The following is a 24,464-nucleotide window of genomic DNA, read 5'->3' as shown; positions in this document are numbered from 1 at the left end:
TAAATCTTCACCCATTGGGACCCCCAGTCTCCGCACATGCTTATTCTTCCTGAAGTTCAGTCCTCAAGGTAAGGGTGTTGTTTTCTTTAATTGCTGCTGACTGCGTTGTACTGCATTGCGTTGTTTCCCCTCCCTGCTCCTTAAGATGGCATTCAACCTGCACTAGCACCTGCTCCAATATGTGCATGTGGCTTTCAACTGTGGTAAACCCAGGGAATAAACCACCTACTTTGGGCAGCGATGGCCACTCTGTCAGGTTGTAACAAATCACCCCATGCTACAGAACGCAGATTCTTTTGTGTCCCATTCTCAGGGTTCTGTTGCATGCCAGCCTCTGAATTGTGGTACATGGTGGCATCTGCACTCCAGCTTGGTACAGTCCAAAGATGGCTTGTACCATTGCATCCATAGTTGCATGGTAGGCATGCATGGCAGGCAGTGACCAAAAAAGTGGCTTAGGGGTTCAACATTGAGATAGCAGGAGCTCTTCTCCCACATTTTCTTTCTGTGGGTTGCCTGCTTTAATCCCTCCTCTCCTCCCCCCCCCACTCCATCCCCAGGTATTTTTGATAACATCTCTGCTAATAAACTCTTGCAGTACATCAACAAATAAAAGCACAAAGTAAATAATTGAAGTCAGTAGTAATGTAAAGTTGAGACAGCAGTTTTTGAAATATGTAGAGGTGAGAGCCGGCAACCCTTTGGAGAATCAGGACCAACATGCATGCGGCCATATGGTTCTGTACACCTATGGGATCTAATGGGAAGACCATCCGCTGTTTTTTTCTTGCACTATATTGCCAGGATGCACAATGCGTTTTTTCATATCTTACATACAAACCTTCTGAAGACAATAGGTGAGACTTTAGTAAGAGAAATAAAAGGCCAAACCCCATAAAAAAAAAACCAGCTGCTGCTAAACAGTGGGGTGGGAGGAGGAATAAACTCTATTTTACATTTGACATTCTACCTCAGGAAGCTGATTTGGAATTGAAATAATGCTAACAGTGAGAATCAGCTTCTTATATTCTTACAAGGTATTCCCTGCCTGTATCCTGTCAAAAAAGCTGCTTTAAAGCTTCCGTTGTCCCTAGTACACTAGATAATTGTTATAGGGATCTATATTTTTGTTGGTATTTCTACCATTTATAGCAGCCTGAGGCGGGAAGGTGGGGAAATATGTTGCTTCTGCAAAATTGTCGTAGGAAGAATAGCCAGAGCATAAATGATACTGTTTTGGCTTGAAAAGGGTAAGCAGGTGTCTTAGGAGTCCCAAATGAGCTATGTGCAAGCTTGTACAAACAACCTCAGAATCACGCCTGTTTGTTATTCACACAAACGGAGTTTAAACCATCTGAATTTCACAGTTCCCAGAATTCAGATGGCGCACAATGGCCTATAATGAACAGCACCTGCGCTTACCTCAATTACTGTAGAGAGCCAAACAACAGCAAGAAGAGCTTTCAAGAATTTTTTCCCGATAATAGATTTAGTTATGTCTTTCATAATTGGATTCAAAAGCTCAAAATTTCATTTTGTAACTTGTTCATAAAATTTGTATGAAAAAGCCTGGCGTTTAGTCAAAAGAAATACCCTATGAAGAAGAAATTGCAAAACAGCCAACTGCTGGTATCTAAGCAGCCAAATTATAGTCCAAGCACTTGGCAAATACACAGTCTTTTTTATTATTTCAGTAATTGAATTTCTGTTAAAGCATGGAGCATAATTTAACATCAGGAATTTATTTATAATACAATAGTGTTTCAGTAATAAATGCATTATTATTGTCACTTTTAATGGAGTCTTATGTATTCCCTCAGAGACTATGTGGCAGACTCTGAGACAGCCACTGCATCAGTGTTGTTTGTAGACAATTGAATTAATTGGAGACAGGGTCATTAACTCGACCTGAATACCTCTGATTGCTTCTGTAAATAAGGTTAGAGAGCAAATGGCTAATCTTTGTTGTCATTATAGATTCTTTTTACATTTTCACACTGCCTTGTGTATTGAGGTCATTTTGCTAAGCAGCTTCTGGGGCTGTTGTCGTATTTACAGTATTGTCTTGCATGGCATACAACCATAATTGTATCACACTTACATTTCATTTCCCATATCTATATGAAACATGATACTAGGGAGAGGCCTATGCCAAATCGCTGCTCATAAAAACCATCAGACCAACAAATTAATAAACCAAAATGAATAAACTATAGTATTAAAGAAATAATCAAATCACAATACAAAAGTTGATTTTGTTAGCTCCTACAAATCCGCTGCAATGTACTTGGGGAAAGAATTAGATCAAGACACACACCCAAAAGATGTACTCACAAAGAACTCGATTTGCTATTCCCTATTCAAGGGAAAATCCACACTGAAGGCACTGAGAGCTTTTCCTGTGTAAGTTCACATCCTAACAAGAAGAAATCCATTCATTACTTGTTGTAAAACTCTTCCTTACAGTAATTGCATTTCTCCTTGCAAGGATTTTATTTTTATGAAATGATGCTAAACCCCCATCCAGTGAAAAAATAAAATCCCATTGAGAATCCCATTGTTAATTTGTTATTCAGCATTTGACTCCATTGTAACTGCAAGAGTGATTAGTTTCAGATACATTTTGTAAATATGGTTATGGTGTAACAACTTAGTGAGAGCCCTTTAAATGTTCATTTTAGTTTTATGGTCTCAGTAATTATTCATACCAGCAGAACAGGTTCTTATCCTGTCTATCCAATGTTTTATCCTTCTTTATTTTTTTAATGAAATAACCCCAGAAGATGTATCCCATATAAATGAATCACACAAAGGAATCATATGAGTCAGATATCTGAACGTTCTCCATGGAGCTGGCTTGGCAGCAAGTTATGTTGTGCTAAGGAAACAGCTACAATAATGGTGATGAAAACACCTTAGGAGGTAGGTAGATATTTTTATAATATCCGTTCTGCAACTGGGTAAACTGAGACACAAAGCGGTTTAAAGCCAACTTTTTCAAACTTAGTGGCTTAATGTTAGGCACCTAAGCAGACATCTACAGAAGCAGGTTGATTTTCAGATGTGCGAAACACCTTCAATGTCGAATGTAATCAGTGAAAGCTGCATGTATTCACCATCTCTGAAAATTGGTGCCTAGCTCTAGATTTAGGTGCTGTCTGAATCCTGATCTGCACCATGTGTTATTCAAAATCTGGATCCAAATTGGTGCTCTTGAGTCCATCTGTAATCTACATGATAAATCCTGATTTACAATTCCAGGTTTAAAAAAAACTCCTTTCACCTTCAAAACTATCATGTAAAACTTTCAGCTTCAGAACTCTGCCATGTGAAACTCCCCTTGCCAGTGTGCTGGTGCAAGGAACCGCTTTCTATGCCAACTGATTCCTACAAACATTGCAATTCATCCTGGGAAAATGTATGTGATGAATAGCACTATGCACTAACACGCTTCTCTCTACACCAAACTAAAGCTGTAAGCCTTACATTTTCTCTCAGTTTCCTTTGAGTGACTCATTTATCTGGGATATATCATCTGAGGATTGTTTCATTTTTAAAAATGAAGAAGGAAATAACAGACTGGATGTCTGAGGTCATGATAACTTGTTCCAATGGTATGAAGAAACATGTAATGCTTCTCAGATCCTCAATGACAGTTACAGAGCTTAAAAATTCTGCAGAACAAGTCCTTGTGATACACAGAGTAACTTTGTGTGTGCACGCATGCACATGCCCCTGTGTCCTGCCTCCCCCCAGTCTGCTTACACCCTGCAAAACAACTGAGGTCTGATGTTTGGGCAGAGACTTCTTAGTTTTGAGACCCAATGTCCTGAATTCCCTCAGGTTGTTATAGCAGCTTGGTGCAGTATTGTTCTATTCAGGTTAGCCCACCTTTGATTGTTTTGCTCAGCCTTCCATTTTTTTGGAATCTTTGGTTTTGTTAGCCCAGCTTTTGAACATTGAGCCTGAGCTTGGGCTAATTTTATTTCATTCTGTGGCATCTGCAATACAGTACAGATTGTGAGAAGGATCATCTATAAATTAATACAGAAAATAAATAAATAAATGTTTACTTTTTCCCCATTTCTCTTGCTGGCTGAGCGATACACCATCCTTGACTTTCATCATTAACAAGCCAGAGAACTCCTAAGTCTCAGATAACAGGCAGTTAATTACCATGCTACACTGGAGCATCAGAGATTGAAGCTGCCTGGGCAGATGTGTGAAAAGCACATTTGCACCTTACTAAAGGCATGGTTATCAAGTTAAAAACAATAAGAAGTTTGAGAGACAATTGACCTTACTTATTTTCTTCCATCTCCTTGGGCAGTCTAGACCTCTGCAGGGTTTTACCACCTCCATGCATTCGAAATTTCATTATTGATTAAATAGCCACTCATTAGTTTGAGGAATAAATACATGAGTGATTTAGGTACATTCACTTGTGAGGAAAGAATGTCAGAATACAGAAGGAAAACAGATTAACCAGTTTCAGAGTAGCAGCCGTGTTAGTCTGTATTCGCAAAAAGAAAAGGAGTACTTGTGGCACCTTAGAGACTAACAAATTTATTAGAGCATAAGCTTTCGTGAGATTAACCAGTGGTTGTAATGACCAAGATCAATGCAGATATAATTTAGCTAACCCTATAGGCTGATCCAGGTGTTTTGTTTTATATAAATTCATTGGGCCATGTATATTTTCAAAGTCTGTCAGCATCCTAATGTCAAAACCCACTCTGTCTTCAGAATTACAGAGCAGTGGACTCTCTCTGTCTCCAGACTGGCTCTTTGGGGAATTTGTGTGTTTGCTTTCCGTTCTTTTCTGGGCAGATTTTAACTGGCTCTGTTTTTATTCATACCAGAGGATTGGCATTTCAGTTTCTTTCAATCTGGATTAAAAATGCACATAGTGTCACGGTTAGTACCATGTATTACAGTAACACTTTTATAAGGCCTCCCGTGTTAAGACAGTTTTACTCCTGGCAACCACAATTAGTTTTTGCTTCTTAAATCAAAGGTGAGTTGGGATTAGGTTTGTCGGTTCCCAGTGTGCCTATGGGAATATGGTCCTTTTACTTGTATCGCTTTTCCGTGACCACCTTTGGGGCTCAGTCACACAAGGTGCTGAGCATCGTCAACTCCCAGTGAAATCAATGGCACATGAGGGTGCTCACCGCCTTTCAGTAGGGATGGGCACTCCTTATCTTGCAAGATCTGGCCATTAATTTGGTGTTGATAGAAATGGCAAATATTAGCTAGCAGGCAAGATTTTCAGTAAGATAAGGTTACAGAATTAAAGATCCTGTATTTCCTTTGCTGTCATTCAAAATAACAGGCCTAGAAAATTCTGTTTAAAATAGCTGAGCCTTTTGACTTAAGGGTTTTCATGTAGAAGATTTAAGATGTCAGATTTAAACATGACACTGATAGTATTAGGCAAAGTATGGGAGCAAATTCTTCTAGTAACTGTCATTTTTTCTGACTGCTTATTAATAGTCTTTTGTGATTTATAGTGAATGTTGGGAAGGATATTCAGATCTATATATCATTGGAGGAAACATCCTCTTGTTCATAATGTGTATGGATGTCATAATTAGCAATGGATGCAGCCAAAAGATTTAGCTCTGTTTTTAGTGTCACGTCCTTCAAGATGATCTTTAATTCAAAATAGTTTGAATACTTTTTTTTATCAATCAAGTGATTTATTACGCAAATGAAAAAAGTCATCAGCTGCAAATGTAGCTCATATTAGGCAAAAAACAGATTTCAGACTGATTAGAGGTTAATATGAAATATAGAGAAAATTTATTTTTTCTCTCCAGTTTTAATTTGTCAGAAGGAGTCCTTTGTTTCAACATTTGCTTAAATTAATGGTTTCAGAGTAGCAGCCGTGTTAGTCTGTATTCGCAAAAAGAAAAGGAGTACTTGTGGCACCTTAGAGACTAACAAATTTATTAGAGCATAAGCTTTCGTGAGCTACAGCTCACTTCATCGGATGCATTTGGTGGAAAAAACAGGAGAGATTTATATACACACACACAGAGAACATGAAACAATGGGTTTATCATACACACTGTAAGGAGAGTGATCACTTAAGATAAGCCATCACCAACAGCAGGGGGGGGAAGGAGGAAAACCTTTCATGGTGACAAGCAGGTAGGCTAATTCCAGCAGTTAACAAGAATATCAGAGGAACAGTGGGGGGTGGGGTGGGAGGGAGAAATACCATGGGGAAATAGTTTTACTTTGTGTAATGACTCATCCATTCCCAGTCTCTATTCAAGCCTAAATTAATTGTATCCAGTTTGCAAATTAATTCCAATTCAGCAGTCTCTCGTTGGAGTCTGTTTTTGAAGCTTTTTTGTTGAAGTATAGCCACTCTTAGGTCTGTGATCGAGTGACCAGAGAGATTGAAGTGTTCTCCAACTGGTTTTTGAATGTTATAATTCTTGACGTCTGATTTGTGTCCATTCATTCTTTTACGTAGAGCCTGTCCAGTTTGGCCAATGTACATGGCAGAGGGGCATTGCTGGCACATGATGGCATATATCACATTGGTAGATGCGCAGGTGAACGAGCCTCTGATAGTGTGGCTGATGTGATTAGGCCCTATGATAGTATCCCCTGAATAGATGTGTGGACAGAGTTGGCAACGGGCTTTGTTGCAAGGATAGGTTCCTGGGTTAGTGGTTCTGTTGTGTGGTGTGTGGTTGCTGGTGAGTATTTGCTTCAGATTGGGGGGCTGTCTGTAAGCAAGGACTGGTCTGTCTCCCAAGATCTGAGAGAGCGATGGCTCGTCCTTCAGGATAGGTTGTAGATCCTTGATGATGCGTTGGAGGGGTTTTAGTTGGGGGCTGAAGGTGATGGCTAGTGGCGTTCTGTTGTTTTCTTTGTTGGGCCTGTCCTGTAGTAGGTGACTTCTGGGTACTCTTCTGGCTCTGTCAATCTGTTTCTTCACTTCAGCAGGTGGGTACTGTAGTTGTAGGAATGCATGATAGAGATCTTGTAGGTGTTTGTCTCTGTCTGAGGGGTTGGAGCAAATGCGGTTATATCGTAGCGCTTGGCTGTAGACAATGGATCGAGTGGTATGATCTGGATGAAAGCTAGAGGCATGTAGGTAGGAATAGCGGTCAGTAGGTTTCCGATATAGGGTGGTGTTTATGTGACCATCGCTTATTAGCACCGTAGTGTCCAGGAAGTGGATCTCTTGTGTGGACTGGTCCAGGCTGAGGTTGATGGTGGGATGGAAATTGTTGAAATCATGGTGGAATTCCTCAAGAGCTTCTTTTCCATGGGTCCAGATGATGAAGATGTCATCAATGTAGCGCAAGTAGAGTAGGGGCATTAGGGAACGAGAGCTGAGGAAGCGTTGTTCTAAGTCAGCCATAAAAATGTTGGCATACTGTGGGGCCATGCGGGTACCCATCGCAGTGCCGCTGATTTGAAGGTATACATTGTCACCAAATGTGAAATAGTTATGGGTCAGGACAAAGTCACAAAGTTCTGCCACCAGGTTAGCCGTGACAGTATCGGGGATACTGTTCCTGACGGCTTGTAGTCCATCTTTGTGTGGAATGTTGGTGTAGAGGGCTTCTACATCCATAGTGGCTAGGATGGTGTTTTTAGGAAGATCACCAATGGACTGTAGTTTCCTCAGGAAATCGGTGGTGTCTCGAAGATAGCTGGGAGTGCTGGTAACGAAGGGCCTGAGGAGGGAGTCTACATAGCCAGACAATCCTGCTGTCAGGGTGCCAATGCCTGAGATGATGGGGCGTCCAGGATTTCCAGGTTTATGGATCTTGGGTAGCAGATAGAATACCCCAGGTCCTGGCTCCAGGGATGTGTCTGTGCGGATTTGTTCTATCTGCTACCCAAGATCCATAAACCTGGAAATCCTGGACGCCCCATCATCTCAGGCATTGGCACCCTGACAGCAGGATTGTCTGGCTATGTAGACTCCCTCCTCAGGCCCTTCGTTACCAGCACTCCCAGCTATCTTCGAGACACCACCGATTTCCTGAGGAAACTACAGTCCATTGGTGATCTTCCTAAAAACACCATCCTAGCCACTATGGATGTAGAAGCCCTCTACACCAACATTCCACACAAAGATGGACTACAAGCCGTCAGGAACAGTATCCCCGATACTGTCACGGCTAACCTGGTGGCAGAACTTTGTGACTTTGTCCTGACCCATAACTATTTCACATTTGGTGACAATGTATACCTTCAAATCAGCGGCACTGCGATGGGTACCCGCATGGCCCCACAGTATGCCAACATTTTTATGGCTGACTTAGAACAACGCTTCCTCAGCTCTCGTTCCCTAATGCCCCTACTCTACTTGCGCTACATTGATGACATCTTCATCATCTGGACCCATGGAAAAGAAGCTCTTGAGGAATTCCACCATGATTTCAACAATTTCCATCCCACCATCAACCTCAGCCTGGACCAGTCCACACAAGAGATCCACTTCCTGGACACTACGGTGCTAATAAGCGATGGTCACATAAACACCACCCTATATCGGAAACCTACTGACCGCTATTCCTACCTACATGCCTCTAGCTTTCATCCAGATCATACCACTCGATCCATTGTCTACAGCCAAGCGCTACGATATAACCGCATTTGCTCCAACCCCTCAGACAGAGACAAACACCTACAAGATCTCTATCATGCATTCCTACAACTACAATACCCACCTGCTGAAGTGAAGAAACAGATTGACAGAGCCAGAAGAGTACCCAGAAGTCACCTACTACAGGACAGGCCCAACAAAGAAAACAACAGAACGCCACTAGCCATCACCTTCAGCCCCCAACTAAAACCCCTCCAACGCATCATCAAGGATCTACAACCTATCCTGAAGGACGAGCCATCGCTCTCTCAGATCTTGGGAGACAGACCAGTCCTTGCTTACAGACAGCCCCCCAATCTGAAGCAAATACTCACCAGCAACCACACACCACACAACAGAACCACTAACCCAGGAACCTATCCTTGCAACAAAGCCCGTTGCCAACTCTGTCCACACATCTATTCAGGGGATACTATCATAGGGCCTAATCACATCAGCCACACTATCAGAGGCTCGTTCACCTGCGCATCTACCAATGTGATATATGCCATCATGTGCCAGCAATGCCCCTCTGCCATGTACATTGGCCAAACTGGACAGTCTCTACGTAAAAGAATGAATGGACACAAATCAGACGTCAAGAATTATAACATTCAAAAACCAGTTGGAGAACACTTCAATCTCTCTGGTCACTCGATCACAGACCTAAGAGTGGCTATACTTCAACAAAAAAGCTTCAAAAACAGACTCCAACGAGAGACTGCTGAATTGGAATTAATTTGCAAACTGGATACAATTAACTTAGGCTTGAATAGAGACTGGGAATGGATGAGTCATTACACAAAGTAAAACTATTTCCCCATGTTTCAGAGTAGCAGCTCACTTCATCGGACGCATCGGATGTAGCTCACGAAAGCTTATGCTCTAATAAATTTCAGTTAGTCTCTAAGGTGCCACAAGTACTCCTTTTCTATTTCCCCATGGTATTTCTCCCTCCCACCCCACCCCCCACTGTTCCTCTGATAGTCTTGTTAACTGCTGGAATTAGCCTACCTGCTTGTCACCATGAAAGGTTTTCCTCCTTCCCCCCCCTGCTGTTGGTGATGGCTTATCTTAAGTGATCACTCTCCTTACAGTGTGTATGATAAACCCATTGTTTCATGTTCTCTGTGTGTGTGTATATAAATCTCTCCTCTGTTTTTTCCACCAAATGCATCCGATGAAGTGAGCTGTAGCTCACGAAAGCTTATGCTCTAATAAATTTGTTAGTCTCTAAGGTGCCACAAGTACTCCTTTTCTTTTTGCTTAAATTAATATTTCACTAGACAGATTTCTCCTTGTTGAGAGGCTTAATTCACATGTGCAGGAATATAGTTGTGTGTCCCTGCATCTGAAAAGAGGTCTGACTGTATCCTACAATTCATCATTTGCATAGAAATACTGTTTTATTTTTCAAAAAAGAAAACAGTATTTCAGAATGATTGCTCATTATTGCTATCGGTGACTTGTTATGTATAATTAACAGCAGTACCAGTGAAGTTAAGGCCTGATATGTTTTCATTCATTTCTTTGTACTTCTGTGGCTCCTGTTATCAATAATATTTAGGTGCTTGACAATCATAAATGTATTTATTATCACCACATAAGTCCCCTAAGAACAAAGAGAGACCTGTTCTCCCCATTTCACAAATGAGGTATTGAAGAACAAAAGAGCAGAAATATTTTGCCCAAGGTCACACAGGAAGCCTGTAGGAGAACCAGGAACTGAACCCAAGATTTTAAGTCCCCGGCTAACCCAAAACCACAAGACCACCTTTCCCCACAAGGGCAGCATAATAATAATGTCATGCTGAGGGAGGTATAGAGCTATTTATGCCTTAATCACTTTGATATACAACTGCTAGCAACACTGTACAGTTGCATTCAGCCTCTGATCCTCCACTGCTTAGCACCTAGTATAGTCATTTACATCTGTGCATAATGGGCTGGGAACCCTACCACTGTTACAAGTGTGTGGCAGATTCTGATTTTGGTAGTGTTTTACATCTACTTTGGTAAGGGCTCAATCCTTGGTTGTAGCCAGGTTTATGACACCTTCCCCCTTCCCCATCCTGAGAATAGCAAGGGTCCATTTTGGTCACTGCACAACTTATAGAAGTCTCAGGGCTTTTCTAAACAGTGACAGCTGCAACAACCTGCAAGGGGCTGACACACCCCCTATGGCATAAGAATGGCTACATTGGCTATATGCCACCCAGAGATTCCCCCATGGTGAGTAAATCTGCAGTAGGCTTCTGAAGTTATGTGCCACCAGAACAGTACAAAGAGGCCACTGCAAAGGACAGAGGATTTATGTAGTGTGAGTGACCATATGTGGTGTAAGGCAGTGCAGAAATCAGCACCTCCCTCTCTAGCTTTAGACAATTTCTGAATTTAAAAATGGTTTAAATATTGGAAGTGTTCCATAGTGTACATTTCATTGCCAAAACATCCAACTTTCTCACACTCTCTGCCTGCAGGTGTGAAAAGTATTTCCCTCCCATTTTTGCACACTTTTTTAAACCTTTTCTCACCTTTGGGAAAACAAGAAAAAAGAGAATTCAGATGGGAAAAAACCCTAATAATTCAAAAACTAGAAATGGAAAACTGAAATGAAACCACATTTCAAGTCAAGTCAAAACAAAAGGTTTTGGTTTATTTAAAAATGTTGATTCAAACAGAGTTTTGGTGTTTGTTTAATCAAAATTACTGTTTCTAAGGAAAATTTTGTTGAAAACATATTTTCCAATGGGAAAATTGTTCAGTCAGAAATGTTGACCAGCTCTACATATTGTCTACATAGTTGTCATTGTGAATTTTGGATTTTTACCTTCTTAAAGTGATTGAAAAACATAATCCACAATGCAGTCAACAAATATAGAATTATTCCAATAGTATTTCCTTGGCACTAAGGCAGAAAATACACTTGGCTCCCAGTTCTGTTAACAATGGGTCCTAGAAACTCAGTTCCATTCCCAAATATATTTAAATGTATTAAAATGCATCGTGGGAAATCTGAAGCTGCTCCTATGCATGCATGCGTGGACAATTTAACTGATTTTCAGTGTTATGCACCCAAGTTCAGGCCATATGCGATGGAAGTAGAATTAAACTTTGCCATTATGTGTCCACTCCAAATGGGGAAATGAAGGTATTTTCTCACAAACGTGCTTGGATTCTTTGGTATAATAAGTGCCGTATTAAACCCCTGCTGACACTGTACATTCACTTTAAATTATGAATTATAGGGTATGAATTAGAATATATACCTGTTGATTTACACAGACGATCCACAGCAAACACTGAGGAAGAGAAATCAGATCCTATGTATCAATATTTACATCTGATTTGATGTGGTGGAAATTTATGTGTTAATAATTATATAATAAAATGGTCCCATTTGCATCAATCAGGAGCCTTTGGAGTGTCATGGTGTGACAGTATTCTTTCTCTGCTAAATCCCAACCTAACAGCAGCACTTCAGGGCATATAACAAATAATATCCATTGACACGTGAATTCAAGGATTTTGCATATTAAGAAGACTATATGTATTGTATTCTCAGGATCATATCACGCCTTCAAAATAGCTTCCCAGCCTGGAGGTTAGTGGGAGTTGCATGTACAAATCAAAGATATGGGTTGCAGAGTTCCCTTACATATGTCAAGTTTGTGTAAGAACATTCTGGAAGAAAAGGAGAAGCTGTTCTGATTCCAATAGTTCAAAACTCTTTTATGATTGCCATTAGGACTGTGACATTAAAATTCACTTTCTTCTGCTGTTTGTTTGTACTTTCCAAGGTAATTGATGTGTTGTATCCATACTTTTAATATAGGTATGATTAAGTACCAGAACTCATCATAGAACAAAATTAAAACTAGCAAGAAGGTCAGGTTAAGAGTTGGCAGTAGTAGCCGTACTGTGGTTAAAGTCACATTGCAAATGTATATCCACAGTTCCACCTAGGATTTGTGGCTAATGTAATTCTTTATTGGAAGGCTTAACCTTGTTATGGATTCTTGGCAGCTTTTCCCTGCTCTATTCATTACTAATGCAAGCTGTCAATCACTTTAGTTCTGCTTTGACATAGATTGTGGCTCACAGGAGTTAGTTCTGTCATTCTTTTTACTACTTTCATCTTTACTATCCTTTTTTATGGTCTTAAAAGCTGAAAGTACAAAAGGCTGTATGTATATGAATAAAAAAAATCTGTTTCGGTAACTCTATCAGCCTTGTTATAAACAGTCTTTGATTAAAACAGTTGCTTTAGAACACAATAATATGAGAATGTGACTTTTTACACTCCACATATTATAAATTACCTTCCTCCTCAAAATAAATCGGAACTCATATTTGCATTACAGTGTTCAGGATTGATCCAGGCAGATCAGCTGCCACATCCTGAATAGCATGTTATAGATGCCTTCCTTCTTCATGTTTTTTGGCTTGACAGAGCCATCATAAATAATGTCTTCTTATGCACTAGTGTTAGCTAAAGCAACAATTTCCACACCTTATTTCATTTCACTGGGGCTAGGTACTAATTAATATTTTAAAAGGGGCTTGAAACAGGTTTCAATTCCTGTGTCAGCCTGATCTTTGAAAGTTTATATTTGAGTCCAGCCACCTAGGCAATAAATAATTTAATACTAACCAATGAGAAGGCAGAGAACAAATCACTCAGGGTGATCCTTCCTTTAAAAAAAAATCTCATGGCTGCCATATATAAGTTTGGAGATATAGACATGAGTAGTTCATTATAAAAACCATGACAGCTCCCTTTCAAATTAGAAGAGCGTATTACTTTCTGATAATGGTGCAGGAACAGAAATGAAATAAAACTTCATTATTGAACAGTTATGGTATTATATTCTGACACTAAATATTAATCAGCAAGGTGTCTCTGTATTATCTACTGGAATATCCAAGGAAACTTTTTCTTAAACATTTGCACAGAATTCAGCCACACAAGTAACATCTGTTAAAATCTCTGAGATTTGTTTCAGAGTGGTAGCCGTGTTAGTCTGTATCAGCAAAAACAATGAGGAGTCCTTGTGGCATCTTAGAGACTAACAAAATTATTAATAAGGACTCATCTGAGATTTGTGCTATTCTGTACAGATAGACTTTTCGGGTGAAGATTCTGAAACTATTACTCTGATTAGTGGTTTACTCCTCAATCACTCCCAGAATAAACTAGAGTAAATGGGAAGTGCTTAAAGAATTATGGCCGTCCTCAGTATGAGTAAGGGGAACATAATCTGGTCCATTATTACTGTATTTATTATGATAGTGCCCAAAGGCCTCAACCAGGTTTGGGACCCATAAACATAGCAAGAGGCTGTTCTTGCCCCTAAGAGCTTATGGTCTAAATCAGTGGTGGGCAACCTGTGTCCCATGGGCCACACGAGGCCCATCAGGGTAATCCACTGGCAGGCCACCAGACAGTTTGTTTACATTTCCACGGCTACCCGCAGCTCCCAGTGGCCAAGGTTCACTGTTCCCGGCCAATGGGAGCTGAGGAAGCGGCAGCCAGCATGTCCCTGGTTCAACTTTTCCAACAATTAGGTCTCTTCAGAGACCAATGCTCCTTGTGAAAATACATTGCTGGCATTGATGTACCACTGATTCCCTAGTCAAGTCCCATATACATTTTTCCACTTCCAGCAGCAATCTGTTTTCTCAGATATTTACATTTTGATTTCACAGGGTATGACTGAATAAGTGGTTAGTTTATCACTCCTCTGGGATTCCTTAAAAAAAAAAAGACTTTTGGTGAATAAACTCATTGTTGAACTATAGTCAATTAGCTAAATTCTCTTCACAGCAATTAATGCAGCTAACTGTGATAAGTGAAAAATTTAGGCAGATGTCTTAGACATTGTTATTCATTTTTGTCCTTTGAGGAGTTTAACTGCAGTAGTGTGAAGTTACACAATTGCTTTTTTAAAAGATATATATATTTACACACTATGGAGTTGATTATTTCACGTATTAGAGGTTAATGATTTTTAGAATCAGACATTATTTTGTTGTAACTACCAGCTTTAGTCTTGAAAGCCATTGATTAAAATATTAGAGTAAATGATGTGTTGAAAATAATATAACATTCTTGGTGAAAAAAGAATGCTTAAATTGCACATTAGTCCTTCATTTTCCATGCAGAATAGTAAGCCAGGCACATGATACCTCCACAGCTGCTTCAACAGGTGTTTGGGAAATGAATCGGTGACTTTTGAGAACAGATGAAATGGAAATGGGAATTTAAAAATTTAAGCAGATCACCCATGGCAGCAAATTGCAGAGAAATTCTGTTGGTGTTTTGGATAACTTTGCCGTAGCACCGAGATTGAAACCTCAGCAGTGGATTTTAAGGCCTTGTCTTAAGAGAGCTGCACAGCTGCAACTCCCATTCAAGACAGTTCAGCAACTCTCTGCCTTAGACCCTTGAGATCAACTGGTCCAGTAACCCACTTCTAGATGCTGGTGCCTGGTCTGCTCCATAGGGCCTTTTCTATCGGGTACTTTGTGCCCACCACGACAATGCTGAGTATCAAGTTACACATGAGGTGTCATACACTGTAAAAATTTGTCGTGAATTTGTGGCGGGGAGTTTCCCCACATGCACCAACAAAGAGAAAACTAGGTCATGCGGGGAATGGATGAAAGCTGCTGGAGGCCAACAACAAAGAGCAGCTTCCCTCCTACCTGATTCCAGAGTCCCTTTTTGTGTGCTTCATCCATTGACCACCTATGTACACCCCATGCTTGCCAACTGGTAGGCAACCACAGATGTGTCCATAATGGTCTGTGCCAGAGAATGGAGTCAGAGGGGTTGATCCTGCTGTCAGCTACACTGTGGGTGTAACTCCAATGGCATTACTCTCATGTACCCTGGAGTGAAGGAATAAGTAGGGAATCAGGTCTGCAATATGTAAGTACCAATGGCTAGGAGCATATACCTATAGAGCTGTCATAAAGAGCCTCTGTCAGTACTGTGTAGCTCACGAAAGCTTATGCTCAAATAAATTTGTTAGTCTCTAAGGTGCCTTTAAAGTACTCCTTTTCTTTTTGCGAGTACTGTGTCTGTTTCTTCATAGTCAACCCACGGCTACAGTCACTGCTCATGGTCTACGTAGTTCACAATCTGCTTCCCTGCAGGGTGGAGCTAGAGTGCAGAGTACTGGGAAAGGAGCATGTGGTAAAGGAAGAATAAACTGAAAAATAGGACCAAGCACCTTGTTCTGCTAACTTGAGAGGCGCTCATCTGGGCCTCCGGAGAGCAGGGTTCAGTTCCAAGACCAGAGATATATGACACTTCCAGTAATTGCTTTGTCTGCTCACATTGCAAGCTCTTTGGGGCAAGGACTGTCTCTCACTCTGTGTCTGCATAGCAGGTCCCTGGGGCCTGCAATCACCAACAAGAGTAATTGACTGTTTTTCATTTGCATGCTCTTTGCCCAGACCGTGTTTCACTCTTTTGTGCAGCAGCATCATTTCTTATGTTTAGTTCCAAAGAGACAGAAACGTAGTTTGTAAATATTCAGAGACAGAGGGAACACTCAGCTCCTACTGGAAAATAACAGCCCAGCGGCCCAAATACCAAAGCTTTCTGCCCCCTCTAGTCACTCTGAAGGCTTGTTTCTTGTTGATAAAATGCTTTAAATCAGTTTCAAATCTCATCCGGGATGGCATTCCTGGGCTGGAACCTAGCAACACAGCAACGCTTGCTTTGCATTTCTCTTAAAGATGCAAACCTCAATTTGTTCAGTCCATGCTCACGTGAGTCAGTCCCACTCAAGTAAGTGCTACTCCCTTGAGTAAATGTTTTCAGGATCAGCCCTGTAATCTTTATAGAAAACCACTTTCTAGGCTTAGAGCCAAAAGTGGCCTCGGGGGAGAGTTCAAACCAACCAATATTTTTTCACTGAAAGGCAGATTTTGATTTTGATTTTTTTTAAAGGAACTATAATCTCTCCATTAAACTCATCTCCCCCTTGGAAATGAGGGGGTTTTTTTTCCCCATTCACTTCTGTGTGAAAGGTCTGTATACATTCTTCTATTCTGCTGAACAGCATTATTAGAAGTTGATTGTGCATGGAGCTATATGCAAGATGTTCTTTATCTTTAGCTTTGTGAGATGTTAAGAAAGGCATTTCAGGTCTTATCTGATTGTGTGGCCATGCATACAAACAGGGTTACTCTTAAATGCATGATGAAAAGTGAATACATTTCCTTTAAAAACTCTAGTTTGGTAATGATGTCTGCAGCATCAAACTGCCTGATGTAGGTAAGGCATAATTTTATTAGCCTAGATGAAAGACAAATATGACCTCATTGTGTTTTGTAAAAGAAACATTATTTTGAGTCTGTCTGGTTCCTCCTGCAAGTTTGCCCAACTATGTTATTCAGTAATGTTTCGCCCATGAGAAGTTCTCTGGGAATGGTGTGCAACAAGAAAGAAAATAAGGCCAGGTTGGGTCTGACATCTATTTCCATGGTTTTGTTCTTGCTCTTTGAGCTTTCTGTCACAGATACAGACCTCACCTACATGTTTTAGATGTGCATGTACTGGCTACAGTACCTATTCACTTCCAGATACACTTCACAGTATAGGTTATGTTTAAAGGCCTGAATGATCTGGGATCTGGCTACTAAGAGACCAGCCTCTCCCACTTTGATCCATTGTAGGAGTTTTTATCCGTTGTATCAGATATGATGTAGAGTGAACTTTCCACTGCCCTCAACAGAGCATTTCTAAGGTGTAGAGCCCAGACCTGAGACTCAGGAGACATGGATTATATTCCTGGTTTGGTCACTGGCCTGCTGATTGACCTTGGCCAAATCACGTTACCTTCCTATGCCTCAAAAGTTTCCCCATCTGTAAAATGGGGATAATGGTGTTTTATCTCCTTGGTAATGCACTTTGATCTCTCCTGAGGAAAAACACTAGATAAAGCAAGGTATTATTATTATTTTATTTCATTTGCTCTGTCATTCAGCCAGAACCCGCATTTGAAAACTCTAAGAGCACCACATAAAGCTTGCATATTTCCTCATAGATATAGCTGGCTAATCATATCAGCAGGTCAGGAAATTGTGAGGTTTCAACATTTGTTTCCATCCTGAATGGGGATGAAAAGCTGAAATACTGAAACTTTTCACAAAACAAAAAGGTCCAAAAATTTTCAATTCAGAAATGTCAATCCAAAACATTTTGACAGTTTCAGATGAAAGTATTTATCATCACATTGACGTGTCAACATTTTGTGGTTTATTTTCATTTTTGGAGACTGAAAAACGTTGGTTTTCCAATTTGATTTGGGGATTTTCATGGATTTGTCCCCTTTCTCTCCCTATTTCTGACCTCTTTTCCACTGGAAAGCAGGGGAAAAGGTAGAAAGTGTGATGAGGTGGGAAAAACATAGCTGTCACCCATTTTTACTGTTTCCCCCCTTTTCTAATTGGAAAGAAGGCTTTTCCTCATATTCTAACACTTTGTTACTGTTTTCTTTCTTTTACTAGTTAGAAAGCAGGGGGAAAATGTGAATAATGAATTTTTGTCACCAGACGGAACATCCCCCTCCCCCAAACAAAATCCCAAAACTGAAAACGAAAATTGGAATTTTTTGGTTTACAAAAATTGAAATGAAGCACAAAATGTCTAATTTCATTTTCAAATTCAGTAATGTCCCCAAAAAATCATAAACAAAATGGTCAAAATCACCATATTCCTAAAATTTTGATGTTGGTTAATCCATTTCTTTTTCTTGTGGGCAAAAATATTCATTTGATATTTTCTTTTGACCGGTTCTACTATTAATTTATTGAAGTGACGTTTCCCTGGGTTTGGTTTGGCTTGGTTTTTGTTTGGGTTTTTTGTTTTTTGTTTGGGTTTTTAAAAATACTTTTGTGCATTTAATGAGCAACTAAGTTAGTGGTCTATCACTACTCAAGCAGATAGTTGGTTTCATAATGAACCACAAGGCACCCAGATGTTTTGTCAGTGGACATATAACAAAACTATTAAAATGGCAGGACAGGTACCTGATGAGACTTTCATTCTGCATTTTTGTAACCTCCATTCTTAGGCCTCAATTCAGCAAAGCACTTTAGCATGTTCTTAACTATAAGCATGGGCTTAAGTCACATTGACTTCAATAGGACGAAGCACCTTTCCTGACTAGAGATGCTTTCCCAAATAAGGGCCAAAGTGAGTACAGTTTGGTGCTCATACCTGGGTCAGTCACAAGTAAGAAACTATTCATTAATACTGTGATAAGTTCACAATCACTTAGGAATTTGATGGTTGCTGCTATACTGGAAACTGTGGCTACTCAAGCCTTAACAGCTATGCCAGGGATAGATGGTTAGACCCTTCAGTTCCAAAAAGCATCAATCTCTATTTCTAGAGCCAAAGAAGAATCTGCACTAGCTATTAAAAGAGGCCCAATAATGCAAATCTGGACAGTTCTGATTCCATCCAACAGAGGTCAATGGTGCACATACATGTTAGTTTATTACAAGTATCATGATATTAGCCATGTTGCTAGCATACTTGAAACTTGCAAGTTACAACTTCATTTGGTGGTTTTTTTTCTTTCCTGTCCAAGCAGGGCCCTTTTCATCTGCATAGTTCACTTGAGATGTAATCATTAACATTTAGATTAGAAGAGGAATCTCTTTAAGGATGGGAGGGCATATTGTGAGAAGACTTTTCCACTCCCACTAGTGGTGAGAGGGGGAGGGACATTGCAGTGCTTAGAGAGATAATTACCTTCCCAGCCATGGGGTGAGGTATGGGGTATACAAACAGCTAAGTACATGGGTGTGAAGAGAAAGTAGGTTACAAAGAGGGAAGAATTAAGGGGTAGATTGGCTGCCATTGAAGTCGGGGCAACATTTCCACCAACTATAGTAGAATGGAATCAGACACAGAATTTTTATGGCCCTCACCCGTCCAAGTTTGTTGGTTACTGCGTCTTTCTTGTGAGGGTTCCTCGTGTACTCACCCATATTGAACTGGTTTGATTGGGATCAGGGAGAGCACTTCCATATGTGGCTGGAGTCCTTGGAAAAAAGGAGAATAGAGAGTTACGAGAGGGTAAAATAAGGATTATTGCTCACAGAAAACCCCTAGGCTTGCAAAGATGTTTCTGTATGTGACTCACACATCATCTGATATATTAAGGTGAAGTATTGGATATCCATAAAGGAGTACTAGTAAATTGTGTCCGTTTTCAAACACTTTGCTTTGTCAGCTTCACAAATTTAAAATCAATCAGTTGCAGTATAGATCAGTTGAACAGACATAAAATCTTATGGTTATCTCTCTGACAAAAATCTGAAAATTAAAAATGAGTTTTTAAAGACTCTGATTGGCAAACTTCCATAATACTAAAAACAGGGTTCCTTTACACCCATTGGTGTTAAAATAAATGCTGAAAAAGATGACAGTAGAGGGTCTTTTCATAAATTGGAAGGGGAAGGGGGCAGTGCTGAAAAGTAAATGCTCTAGGAATGTTCATTTCCAACAGGGACTCCATGTTCTTAGTGCACTATCACAAGCATGAGTGGAAAAACCAACTACAAATAAAGAATCCGTGGAACCTCTGGAGAGTTGTCATAAATCTGTAGCTTTTGTATCCTACAGTGTAAAACACTAAAAAGCATTAATTTAAAATGAAGCGTTATGTCCAATATTAGTTTCCTAATGTCTCTCATTTGGACATCAATTATAAATGTACTGACAAAAAATGAAGAGACCATTTTTTCCATTTGTAAATTATTTAAGTATGAATGTTAGTTTTTGCAACCCTAATAAGCTCAAACTTGTGGCACTAAGCTGTTTCTCATTGGATTGTTATTATTATTATTACTATTATTATTTATTATTATTAACAGCATCATAAATGTGTCCCGTGAAGCATAAACCCAAAGTGTTTACAAATGGTGGCTGGATCTTTCAGTCCTTACAGAGCAAAATTCCCATTTGAGACTTTGTGAAGTCAAAATGAAGTGAATGGGAATTGTGGCAAAGTATGGACTACATGACCAGGGTCATCACCATCAATTTTTCTAGGTTAAACTTTTAACATAAAAATTGGGCAAGGAGCATATTCAGCTGAATGTCTGTCTTTCCCCGCAGTGGCCTTCCTCTGCAGACAGCACACGGTGCAGTTTTAGCACATTCCAGCGGAGGCTCCGGGAGCTCCAGTGAGTCCGAGAGCAGCTCCGAGTCCGATTCCGACAGCGAAAGCAGCTCCAGTGACAGTGAGTGTAACGAAGAGTCGCGCAGTGCAACTCCGGAGGTAAAGCTATGAATTCAAGCTTCTTCTCCCAGCACACTCTCAGGAAAAAGCCTTGTCACTGAAATCAAAATCCTTTTATCCTTCAGAAAACATAAAAGTCCTATTCTGTTGTTATTGTTATTTCCTTTCTTTTCCCTTTATGCTGTCAAACACATGATCCACACACTCTTTTTAGCTTTGGGAGAAACCTTCTGGCCCACATTTCAATTACTTCAGAGAAATATTTAGATTTTTGCCCAGTACCAGAGAAGATTTTATTGACACAGTATTTGTCTGGGACGAAGGAAAGGCAACATGACAAAAAATATATCTTCAGGGACCTGCTTAACTTTTTCATTGTATTAAATTTCTCCAGATCCACATTGTAAACTAGCTAAGGAAGCCTAATTAACCATAAGTTCTATAGTAAAAGTAGCAATAATCACTGATTAACTGAAATAAAAAGGCTGTGTTAAAAATGTAATTGTGGTTTAAACTAAAATGCATTGCTTCTCTAAGATTTGTTTCCTATCATTCTTCGATCTGCAGCCTGAACCTCCCTCAACAAACAAGTGGCAGCTGGATAAATGGCTAAATAAAGTGACTCCCCATAACAAGACCATTATCAACAACCAAAATGAGACTCATAGCGAGAACAGTTCTCAATCTCAGAGCAGCCAACAGACTGAAGGACAAAACAAAGGGAAGCTTAATAATAGTGTGCCCCAGCACGATTCCAAAGACAGGGCCGTCCTTAGTCCCATTCGGGAGAAAGCCAAACCACGAGTTGCCCAGAAAACTCCAGAGACAAAAAGCTCCAAGCAGAAGTCACCAGCTCATAATGAGCCAACTTCACAAAGGACTCCTGGGAAAAAGCAACCCAAAAAGGTAGAAAGGACTTCCAGTGTAGAAGAGTATAACTGGCCCAAACCAAATAATACCAGCAACACTCCCAAAGAAAAAGATACACAGGAACCACCAGAGCAGCCAAAGGTTCGCACAAAAGCAGCAGTTGGAAAGACAGCTCCGAGAAAAGAACCAAGGACTAGCACGGGACTTGCTTCTGAGAAGAAAAAGTACAGAGGCCCGAGCAAAACTGTCCCTAAATCCCGTGAATTTATTGAAACCGATTCATCTACTTCTGATTCAAACACAGACCAGGAAGAGAGCCTGCAGGCTAAAACATTACCAGCTTTCAGTGGGCCTGCCAATGGCATCAAAGTAAAGGACTCTAGTAGTAACATCCTCAGTGTAAGTAGTTTAACTAGCAACAGCAGCAACACATCGATAGACCAGACTAGCAATGATTTAGAGGAACAACTCTTTTCACCAATTCCAATTGTGCAAAATGAACTTCTGTCCCCGCTGAGGGAATATGAAGAACTCAAATCTCTTTGGGTGAAAATAGATCTTAGTTTACTCTCTAGAATACCTGGACAAGAGCCTTGTGAGACTGTGGCTGTGAAAACTGAACCACGAGAGGCAAATGTGAAACACAGGAGACAATCTCGAGAGTCCCCCACCACAGCAGCTGAAAAGCCCTCCACAAAATCCAAAAGGAAGCACAAGGTAAGTAATTTTTATAGTCCAAGGGAAACCACTCTATTTCCATGTGTCAGCTGAGTAGTACCAGATAGAACCTCAGCGATCTGCATTTCTTCATACCCGCCCCAAAACCTCTCCACAAAGATTTAATTGAAGAGACAGTTCTGTAGAGGAATCATATTACTAAGACATGATTGTTTTTTTACAAAAGATGCTACACTACATTTACCAGTGCATTGTGAATTTTCATCATAAAGTATTTAAAACCAAACTCTAATTGTCAAAAATCAATGAACAATGTTTATTTGGTGATGTGTCTTTTGTGCTTTTCCATTGCGGTTGCTCCCTTTCCCATTCATTTGCAGTGTTCAGTAATCTGCAGTGGGATTCCCAAGAACTAGTGCAAATTACTGAGGTTTGATTGTACCCAGAAAATGTGACTTCTGTTTGGAAGGCAGGTTTTTGTTGTCTGGAGAGTTACAAGCTGATTCACCACTGACTTAGGCACCGCTTCATTCAAGTCAGTGGAGTAGTACTGGCTTATGCCACTGATGAATTCTGCCTTTAAAAATATAATTTTGTTATATAAACAAACGTGATTTATAGAAATACGATTTGCTTAACTAGCTGTTCCCCCTTTGCAACTACCTGAAATGCAGAATATATTTTGACTTAAGGGACTATGTTTTATCATGTGTTTTATGTTATTTATGCCCAAGGGTATTCTGTCTTGTGGGATATGACAGTATGCTTCAAACTAAAATGTGCTTTCAGAAAGAAAGGGAGGTTTTATATCATAAATGAATTTTTGTAGAGGGATTTTCCAGCTGAAATGGTTATGCTCTGGTCTTTCAGAGAGAAGACATCATTTAATATTTTTATACCCCAAATTTTATAAATCACTGGGAATGTGACTTCAGCTGTCAGTTCTATTGGCCTCTTGAACTGCATTAAAATGCTGATTTAGAGTAGTCTGACGACAGAAGGAGGGAGTTAATACATACAAAGGCCTGCAGCCCTTACTCGTATGAATACTCACATTGATTTAAGTGGGAATATTCACGAGTAAGGTCTGCAGGAGCTGAATCTCTGGTTTTACTCTGGCCTATGAATTAAAATTATGCAGAAAGAAAGGCATTGTGTGAATGTGTATTTTGTGTGCATGCACATGTGTGCTAGGGTTTATGCAAATAATATGCTAATAACTTGTAGATTTGCTAACTCAGTGGGGTGATAGTCAGTAAGAATCCTGGCTAGAAGAAGACTACAGTACTGGTAGCTAAACCTAGGGCTCAAGGAATGTGATGGGTTATCTAAAAGAGTGGGGGAACCTCCTCACTGCATTAGCTGGGGCTTTGGATCAGGAACTCCCAAGATGAAAAGGTACACTCTCTGGGTGCTTGGGCATTCCGCTAGAATGAAAATACTCAGCTGAGTACTAAAATAGCCCTTTCTCTTCCATTTTGGTTGTTGTATGCTCATCAGTATCGCTGCTCACGGTGACGCAGGAGAAAGCAATTTAATTAGGGTTTGTGCTGCACATGTTTAAAACATGGCATGAAGAGGCTGATTTGGGTTTCAAAATAATTTTATTAAAAGATTTATTTAAGGCACAAGCTCATGGACTTGAGAGACGATATGAAGGTTCCAGTGACAGAGCAGTAATCAGCTTTACTTATATCTTCTTAGTTCAGGCACTGAGGTCATGCAACAGGGAATCTGTCAAGGTAAATTTTGAACCATCTACCCCTTGCTAATCACTACACTTTAGGGCTCAGGCCTGCAGCCTCTTAGTCATCTGTGTAATCCTTACTTATGAAAGTTGTCTCATTGACTTCAAATATATTAATGAGTAAAAGATATTCATGTGAATAAGATTTTGCAGGATCAGGTCCTTAGATCTTGATTATTTATTCATTATGATGCAATACAGAAGCAAACTATAGTAAAGTGAAGCATTTGCTTTACAATTATCCATCTGGGTTAGTTTTTATATAACTTAGTCA

At 40.0% G+C, this 24,464-nt stretch overlaps 1 protein-coding gene across 10 annotated transcripts in view; it reads left to right on the top strand.

Moving 5' to 3' along the window:
- Positions 1–24,464, top strand: part of AFF2 (AF4/FMR2 family member 2) — a 426,551-nt gene that overhangs the window by 359,332 nt on the left and 42,755 nt on the right. For all 10 annotated transcript variants that reach the window (XM_038415896.2, XM_038415895.2, XM_043491627.1 and 7 more), the window contains 2 exons: positions 20,772–20,934; positions 21,463–22,482. In XM_038415896.2, the coding sequence (XP_038271824.1) occupies positions 20,772–20,934; positions 21,463–22,482 (1,183 nt within the window). The remainder of the gene's footprint in view (positions 1–20,771; positions 20,935–21,462; positions 22,483–24,464) is intronic.

This window comes from Dermochelys coriacea, chromosome 9, assembly GCF_009764565.3.
Source record: "Dermochelys coriacea isolate rDerCor1 chromosome 9, rDerCor1.pri.v4, whole genome shotgun sequence".
Taxonomy (NCBI): domain Eukaryota; kingdom Metazoa; phylum Chordata; order Testudines; family Dermochelyidae; genus Dermochelys; species Dermochelys coriacea.
This window is presented reverse-complemented; position numbering and strand designations above follow the sequence as displayed.